Genomic DNA, 9,034 nt, shown 5'->3' with positions numbered 1-9,034 from the left:
GAAAGCTGGGGATTTATGACACAGAGGGTCTGTTTGGTTGTTCTCCTATAAATATAGGAAAACTATTTCAAGGTAATTCCCATGGCTTTTTCAAGTTTTCTTAGAAAACAAGTTTTTTATTTCTTAAGTTCGGGATGAAACGGAAAAGTTGGGAATACATCAAATTAATAGAAGACTTATTTGTAATTATTGTATATATATTATTTTAAATTCCACTCATCAAATCCTCACCCACTTTATGCCCATTTTAATGTTGAAAACTACTTTTCCAACCCATTTCCATGCTTAAAACTTGGACATGGGTTTCCCTGCTTTGTGGAAAATATTGATGGTTTTAGGAATATCAAGATTCTATTTTTTTAGCACGACCAAACAATAGAAATGGAAAGGAAATAAAAAATCCTTTTCTTGCATGGGGTTGAAACCTTTTCAAAGTTTTATGCTCCGTCCCAACAGCCCCAAAATGGAAAGTGGTCATCCACAGAAGCATTTTCTGATTAAGCTTACCCTTGTGTGGCTCGGGTTCCATTACACTTTTTGACAAAATTTTCAATTTCCACTACTATCATATCCTTTTGGATGGATTTTTTGAAGAGTTAATGAATGCCATATCAGCATTTTCCTTTGTTTTAAAGATGCAACCGAACAACGAAAATTTGGAGAAGTCAATTGTGGACCCTAAAATTTGGCAAAGCTCCAAATTTTCCACCCAAAATATATGCAACCAAACAGCTCCTATTCAACCTGTTTGCTCTGTCTTGAAAACAGGAAACCACTGAAAAAGAGATTGACACGCACATCCTAAAAGAGTTTTCTCCATGTAGTTTTTGTTTCCAATGCTTGGTTCATCAAAGAAAAAGGCAAACAGAGGCTCCTTTTTTCTTAAAACCAAAAAACCCATTTCCAAGCTTAGAACTCGGAAATGAGCTGGAGAACTAGGGAATTCTGACAAGGCAATTACTTTTCTTGGAATTACTTCTCCAATAAACTATAAGTTGAACGAGGGCAAAGGTTGGGTACTTCCTGAATTGCTTCTTACAACGATGAAGTTCCTTTATTTAACCTCATTATGATGAGGAAGTGCATTAATAACGATGACATCATAACCTATGCCAAGCTAACAAGTCTAAGTTCACGATATTTACTGAATCATAAAACTAAGATTGATTTTCCCACTTCAGATAATACCACATATAGTCTCTATGTGCATAAACAGTGAGACTAATAGGTTTCTGATAGAGCTGTCCCTGCAGTTGGATGAAAATAAGATAATGATACATGCCTGGAGGAATGCCAATATATAGCTCGCCATCTACGTTGAGAGGGTGAACTATAGCTTCTTCCAGCACATCTTGAAATTTCTTTCCTGATGCATGCTGTTTCAAATGAACAAAAAGTATCAAAACACAGAGTAATCAGCAATACTATAACGAATCATGAAAATTTAAAATATTAGGCACTCAAAGTTATTCTTCGAAGGCATGAGCAGGGTTTGGTAGATGCAATGGTACATGAAACCATCATGGCAAATACTATTCCAGATGTGCCAAAGTATATTGATATGTAGTCAATATGACAGTAACAGGCAGCCATAAATCCTGGATTGCTGCCACTGCCTGGTGAAGAAAAATAAGCTTACTTCTATGATTCCACCGCAAAGCCAACCAAAAGATAAGTAATGATATAATTGCTGGGAGCCAGGTTCTGTATCGGGAGTTAAACTAGCAATGTGCTGTAGAGCTTTTTCCCAGTCGCATAGTAACAATGGATTACTCTTGAAAACATCACCCATTGCATTTTGCATACCAGATGTATGATTGAGGACATGGTGGACCTAAGAAAGAGGGGGAAATAGTCATAGCAAACTATTTTTGATATTTAAAGTAGGCTAAACTGGTAGAAAGAGAGAAAACTAAGATTTTTGGATACCTTAATACAATCTTTTCCATTGGTTCCAAACTCGGGCCAAACATTAGCGATAGTTTCCTCAAACTTGAGTTTCCTGCAAGAACATTCAGCCCAGAAAGTATGCGATAAGCTTATGGAAAGATGAGCACATAAGTCCTCTACCCAAATTTGATTGAGAAACTATCATATTAAAAATTAGTCAGACAAAAGGTGAATTGTTTTATCTTCTACTGCCCATACAATGTGTGAATAACTTGCAGTATATTATGAATGGCGAACTTCATTGTAGTAAAGGGTATTCACACCATATGCTTGTCAACTGCAGCAAACAAATACTGGCACGTCCAATAAAACAAGTAATGTTATAAATTCCTGCAGTTACACTTTAACATCCACCTTATTAGCTTCACATGTTGTTATTCTCTAACTCTTTTGACCAACTAATGAGCAAGAAACACCAAAAAGGCTAAATTCTTGGTTCAAACACACCTACACAAACATGCCTAAGGTGTCAACAGCCAAAGCAATACATGTGGACATACTACCTTGATGATGTCAAGATATTAAATGACGTAATTACATAGTACAGTACCTTACCCCTTATCAACGAGCCAATGTACCATTCCTGCAGTGATCCCTTTAGTTACAGAAAAAACTGGAAATAAGGTATCAGACTGAACAGGCCGAGGATCATATCTCCCTAGCACACCAGCAGAAGTATCTATGATGACCTTTCCATCTTTGTATGCACACACCTAGCATAAAGAAAGCTAATTATGAGTGAGTAAAAGCATCCAAGTATAGATGTAATATGTCGTAACTAATTTGACACTTTCTGGAAAATGTTTGTTCTAGCTGAAACAGTTATTTGATACATACCATCTTGGAAATTTAATTCTAAAGACTGATTCATATAATAGTGATATAAGAAGTTAGTCGTCTTTATCTGAATGAATCTTAATTCTGTTTACCATTTTTATCTTTACAATTTGTCTAGCACCATGTTTATCTTTACAAATATGTCTAACCAAGGGATTAGTGGGCTAGCTAGCTGGTCTTGTTAATACGTGAATTGAAGGTAATCAAAGGTAAATTTATGAAACTTGTTACTGTACAATATTCTTACAAACAATCAATGAAAGGAACAAAAACGTTCATTCAATAGGAGGACAAAGCACTAGCATTTTAGCATATGGATAACACTTGATTCACGAGTAAAAAATATATAAGAAAAAAAACCATAACGTTAAAACATCTTTTTTGATAGGAGCGAAAAGAATATAACCAAATTGACTAGCATTTTAGCAGTACATAGGTCTTTCTAAAAAAAATCGCTAGTCACCTGTATTCCAAGAATTTTCACATTTCCAATCTCAACTAGCAGCTGCCTCAGCTTTGCCTCCACATCAGAGTGAACTGGTGTGTCATAAATCCACTGTGAATTCACCTCTTGTCCAGACCTCAAGCTTCTGATTTAAGTGGGAAAGAAGACAAAGGTCTAAGAGCAAGGAACATATTAAAGATAAACCAACTTTAGATGAACCCAATGACTTCAAGCGAAGCTAATCTGCAAGCAAAGACTGACCCTAGCAAAGCAGACTCAGCAAATGGCCTCATGATGTCCAAGTAAACTATTCGAACATTCATCGTAGATGAAAGCCCTGAAAAGGACAAGGATCATGCCGATATATAATCATTCCCTTTATGTTACATATTCTGAGGAAAATAGAAGTCTAAAACAAACCTCGAAGGAGATTTAGTACCCTCATGAATATTACAGCATCACCTGGGAATGCATCAACCTGGAAAGCCAGTTATGTGCAAAATCCGAGATAGAATGGGACAACATAAGACAAAATACTACATATTTGTACTTACAGGATTAAAGCGTCGAACTTCTTTTTTATTTAGATTCATCTTCTCTTGCATGGCCTTCAAACTCTTCTCCCTCTGATCTGCCAAAGATTTCACAGTTTCCTACAAGGAAAGGTACAAACTGTTAGCTTTGTAATATTGATTGATAAAATGTGAACAACCATCTCAAAAATGAGAGCAAATATTAAGATCAGAAATAGGTTGCAAGCATACGTACAAACGCTTCAGTTGCTGGTGTGGAGTTGCGGAAGAACACAGCTGTAACATCCATAGCCTGCTCTGGCATGTCAACGCGCAACTTGAGTCCCATCTCTTCAAAGGCAGACAAAAGAGCAACATGGTTTCCCTGCCATACCATGTACAGTGTAAAAAAACTTGCAACCTGCAAAAGTTCATGGCCCTAGAAACTTCTTTTTGTTTCTCACTTTTTTTCCAATGCAATAGAAACTTGAAGATACTTAATTGTGTATTCTACAGAAAATAATACTGAATAAAATAATACCAGGGTACATCCAAGTGTTATATGATAGCCTCATAGCGTGATCGTCCTAGATGATCTAAAACTTCACATTTCTCTTACCAGGACATAGTGCAACATAGATGAACAAAACCTTCATATTTCATTCCCACTAAGGGCATAATACATTGTTCATGCCCACACCATAAAGTAAAAGAGAATAAAGATCATTGCCTCATAAGCTATAAGTTTGCTAGAAGAGCCATCAAGGCACCTAGGATTTGATGGAAAGCTTTAAAGTCAATACAACCAGCGGTTCCCAAAGCTACCCTTTCCTAAGCCAGAAGAGTTCTTTATTTCATTTTCATGTAGGCAGCAGTAACTTTACAAATGATTTATTTACAACCAGTTTCATCAACATAAAGGTAAATGCCCATCAAGGATAAAGTTCTAAGGTTGATTTTACAATTTTCCTCTTTGGAATGAATTGACTTTTATTATCTTCGTTACACCATGCATGCCGACATATGTACACATTTGGGGTGCGGTTAAACACATAAACATATGAGCCTGCATGCAAGCATGCACATACAGAGCGATATATAAAGAGGGAGGGAGATCAGACCTCAGCACAAGCCAGGAACATTTTTGCAAGAGCTTGTTTCATGGAGCTTGATATAGACTTTGTAAGCCCAAAGTCCAGTAAAATCGGGCGAAATGGGGGTTCCTTGCTTACAAGAAAATTTCCTGCATGAGAAATACAGCACATGTGGATCCATAAGTGTATGCCATCATGTCCAACTATAGGACTGACTAATGCAAGGTAATACTACATCATTTGTCTTCCCAAAGAATGGCCGAAGGCAAACATACCAGGATGAGGATCACCATTGAAAAATCCATCAACATATATTTGATGAGCATATGCGCGTGTTATTTCTTCAACAACCTTTTGCTTGTCAATGCCGTATGCATCTAATGATTCAGCATCATTTAAACGAATGCCATCCATATATTGCAAAATGAGGACTTTCTCTGTTGACTGCATGTGAAAACATACATGTACAGGACATCAAGAATTAGAAAAGGAGATAATTGTGTGCTTTCTTATACACAGTTTAAAGTTGCCGTGTTACACCTGGATAACTTCTGGAATCAGTACATCAAGACTATTTAAATGATTTTTGCTTTCATGCACACTTTTGCAGCTGAGGTTTTGGGAAACCTTTCTTGTATTCTCTACAATAAGGAAGCTCATCATCAACTATAGCAATCATGAGTCGTATAAATGTAAAGAGCCTCAAATTAGATTCGTCTATTATGCCAGCATTGGGGAAACTAGGCAATAATTGACCTGTCCATCCTGAAATGTTCTTTTTTTCAATTAAAAAAACCTGAATATTTCTGTAGTCCACTAATAAGCATACCTGCTTCATGATTAAAATCAAGTTCTTTGGGTGACTCTTTGCACCATTCATCTATCATTGGGCTAAAGTCATATTGAGGCTCTGCCCATGCTATCCAGTCAACTATAGATTTTGCATTCTTCAAATCCTGCAGATTAACATCAATCAGGTAATGCAAACTGGTCATTGGTTGATTGGAATTATGTCAAAATAATCAGATGAGGGACCTCTAGTATGACTTCTTTGATACCATCGTGTTGAACCTTAACAACAACTTCCCGTCCATCCTTCAGGGTTGCACGATGGACCTGTGCTATCTGCACCATCACAACATTTAAAAAACATCTTAAAACTTTTTGAGGTTATTTAGTGATTATGTAAATTCATGAAATATATCATTTTGTATCAATATCCATATGGCGATGAAAACTTACAGATGCTGTTGCAAGAGGCGTTTCAACAAATTCGAAGAAAAGATCACTGATCGATTTTCCCAACTCTCTCTTTATAGTTTGTTGAACCTGTGCAGACAGAAAGGTCTTACTTCCAATAAAAAAGAAGGCATTCTGTTTCTACCAACATACCAAATCCGATCTCGGTCTATCTAAAGCCTGCAGAAATCCGTGGAACTTTATTTGTAAATGAAATAGGTGTAACTGTAATTTCTAAACCATTTTTATTCCTTACGATCACGTGATTCAAGAGAAAGATTAAACGACCACTGTATTACACAATAAAGGACAAGGAAATAAACTAGGCATTCATACAGTTTGTTATGCAATGTTTAAAATGAGACCACAGGGCATAACCACAATTAGACACTAGTAACTAATAATTGGAAACCAACAGAAGGAGAACACCGATCTTAGATAACATTTCTCAGACAAATGTGCAAGTGCAGTTTCCTTGTATGAACATAACTAACCTCGTTCAACGGACGAGGAGGAAGAGAGTCCTGCAACTGCCTGAGGAGGATTATATATGCCTCAGGAAGCACATCAGCTCGAGTAGACAAATACTGGCCAAGTTTTACCCACAATCCTTCCAACTCTATTATTAGATTCAGTACACGTGTGGCATTTCTCTGGTGGGTTCTTTCCCATGTTATGTCCTCCTGGCTTTTGCTAAACCATTTCACTCTTTTCTGTACAGCCTGTGACCATGAAAGGGGCAAATGGTTTCCCATTCAACCAAGCAGATAAGTAACACAATGAGAGAAGAAAAAAAATTTGAAGAGAGGAGAATCAACCTTATAGTCCAGGTAAATAATCAAGGCGGCGGTGAATACTTTCAAGCGCCTTCTGTAAATGTTTGCCCATCCCATTAGAAGTCGAAAGTTGCCGGCTGTGAGCAGCAAGTAGTAAGTGGCAACACTAGTTCTAAACTGGAGTATGAATATACCACCCAAGCTCCTGTGACCCTGGTTAACCATAGTAAAAAATTTCCCTGTCAGTCTAAGAAAAAGAAGAAGCTCGGCAACAGGACTTATTGCGCACCATTTCCCTCATCTTCCAATAACCTACCTTAGAAAGCAACATATCGAGCAAGAATTTTAAATGTCAAGAGAGTCATGTGTATGGTAAATTCTTGATGGAAGCAAAAACTACGGACAAAATTTTTTTCCCCCTGGGCCCTAGATTATCACAACCCTTCCCGTTCATCCGAAAGGGGATTTCATTAACAAGAATAGTGAATGAGGCTCAAGGCAACGAGAATGGGACTCAAATAGCATATCAATAAGTCAAATAGTCATACAATATGCAAATTTTTCTCAACAAAACTACCACACAGAATCCAGTTCTATAACCAATGAGATGAATCATAACACCTCCTTGAACCATAAAAGCCAGTGATAATCGATCAAGCATGTCAACTCAACTTGCAACATTTTCAAGGTAAAGATTTACATGAAATTCTATATATATGCAGTGACGGCAAAAGAAACATCATTTCTTCAACAATAACCTTTCAATCTTTAAACGAACTCACGAAAAGGCTATTTTTTCCCCCTTCTTCCAAATATCTCGAAAATGTATCTTATTCAACATTATTACGAAAAAAAATAGGTATTCGAACGATAACTATTCATGCAGAGCGATTCTAAAATAAAACAATCGAACCCAGAAACGAGAGAAAGGACCTGACCTCAACAGCAGAACGCGAGCTCGGGATTCCCTCAAAATCTATTAAACAAAAGAAGAGCTTGTAGGGTTCAGATAATCCCGAACAATAAAAAATAAAAAATAAAAAATAAAAATGAGAGAACGATGAGTGTGACCGAGAATTTGGCAAGTTGCTGAAGACTAGAAAGCACGTGAGATCTTAACAAGGAAACGAGGATCGTCCGGGACCGTTAGAAGTGATCTGGACCGTTCGTTTGGCTGGCGACGGTTGTTCTTCTCCCGCGCGCTCCGCTTCTTTCTCTCTCTTTCTTTCTTTCTTTGTTTCCTTTTTTCTTTTTTTATGATTTTTTAAGGAACGGGAATCGAGAGAAGGAGTGGAGGGGGAGGAATGGAATCAGAAGTCTTAGTACTTCTCGAATGACACACGAAACTAGAAATTCTTATGATGGAATGAGTTTTATATATGGGACAAATTTTCAAAACCGACCACTTTGGGATTTTAATTGCAAAAAACGACTCATTTTAATCTTATTTATAAAAACCGACCCAGTTGGTTGAAACTGGGTCGGTTTTTAAAAAAAAAAATTCTCAAACTTCACGGGAGTTCAACTCCCGTGAAGTTTTGTTATGAGAAAAACTTCACGGGAGTTCAACTCCCGTGAAGTTTCCCAAAAAAAATTACAAAAACCGACCTGTTTTCAGCCCCTGGCTGAAAACAGGTCGGTTTTTGTAAATATTTTCAAAACCGGTCGTTTTTTGCAAATAAAAACCCCAAGGGGTCGGTTTTGAAAATTTGTCCACTACTAAATTATTAAAATATAAAGAATATATTGTAAATTTTGCTTTCTATATTTACACGCTCCAGCATTATTTCTTTCTGTAGTGTAAATATAAAGAATATATTGTAGTTTGATAAAATAAAAAAAGTTAATGATTGTTCAGTTCAAAAAGATTTCTAAGAGCAACTCCAATGGGGGACTGCATTTTGCAGTCCCCACTTTGGCATATTCTATGGAATATGCCATTTTAGAGTTTTACAACTCCAACCATACTCCTCCATTTCCAACTCTATTTTAATTTCTCTCAATTTTTTAATTCTTTTACTTATTTTAAAAATATATAATGTAATCATATATTTAAATTTCGATGTAATTCTAAGTTAATGTGTTTTATTTCAGTTTAAGCTCCAATGTATTATCATTTCTAATTACTTGTTTTGCAATTTTATATTTCGATATTAGTCTCATTTTGAAGGTATCGACGAG

At 36.5% G+C, this 9,034-nt stretch overlaps 1 protein-coding gene across 1 annotated transcript in view; it reads right to left on the bottom strand.

Moving 5' to 3' along the window:
* LOC109849732 overlaps window positions 1–8,081 on the bottom strand; it is a 9,579-nt gene extending 1,498 nt beyond the window's left edge. Inside the window, exons 1-19 of the mRNA XM_020419601.1 lie at window positions 7,925–8,081; window positions 7,792–7,829; window positions 6,896–7,066; window positions 6,572–6,799; window positions 6,081–6,167; window positions 5,874–5,963; window positions 5,668–5,794; window positions 5,379–5,479; window positions 5,114–5,282; window positions 4,866–4,987; window positions 4,001–4,129; window positions 3,787–3,885; window positions 3,653–3,710; window positions 3,494–3,569; window positions 3,251–3,377; window positions 2,506–2,663; window positions 1,930–2,002; window positions 1,640–1,834; window positions 1,283–1,376 (exon numbers count right to left, since the gene is read on the bottom strand). Of these exons, the coding sequence (XP_020275190.1) occupies window positions 1,283–1,376; window positions 1,640–1,834; window positions 1,930–2,002; window positions 2,506–2,663; window positions 3,251–3,377; window positions 3,494–3,569; window positions 3,653–3,710; window positions 3,787–3,885; window positions 4,001–4,129; window positions 4,866–4,987; window positions 5,114–5,282; window positions 5,379–5,479; window positions 5,668–5,794; window positions 5,874–5,963; window positions 6,081–6,167; window positions 6,572–6,799; window positions 6,896–6,970 (2,008 nt within the window). The 5' untranslated portion in view covers window positions 6,971–7,066; window positions 7,792–7,829; window positions 7,925–8,081. The remainder of the gene's footprint in view (window positions 1–1,282; window positions 1,377–1,639; window positions 1,835–1,929; window positions 2,003–2,505; window positions 2,664–3,250; window positions 3,378–3,493; window positions 3,570–3,652; window positions 3,711–3,786; window positions 3,886–4,000; window positions 4,130–4,865; window positions 4,988–5,113; window positions 5,283–5,378; window positions 5,480–5,667; window positions 5,795–5,873; window positions 5,964–6,080; window positions 6,168–6,571; window positions 6,800–6,895; window positions 7,067–7,791; window positions 7,830–7,924) is intronic.

The sequence above is a fragment of the Asparagus officinalis genome, chromosome 1 (assembly GCF_001876935.1).
Source record: "Asparagus officinalis chromosome 1, Aspof.V1, whole genome shotgun sequence".
Classification (NCBI taxonomy): Eukaryota; Viridiplantae; Streptophyta; class Magnoliopsida; order Asparagales; family Asparagaceae; genus Asparagus; species Asparagus officinalis.
The sequence above is the reverse complement of the archived record's forward strand: the minus strand, read 5'-3'. Positions and strand labels throughout refer to the sequence as shown.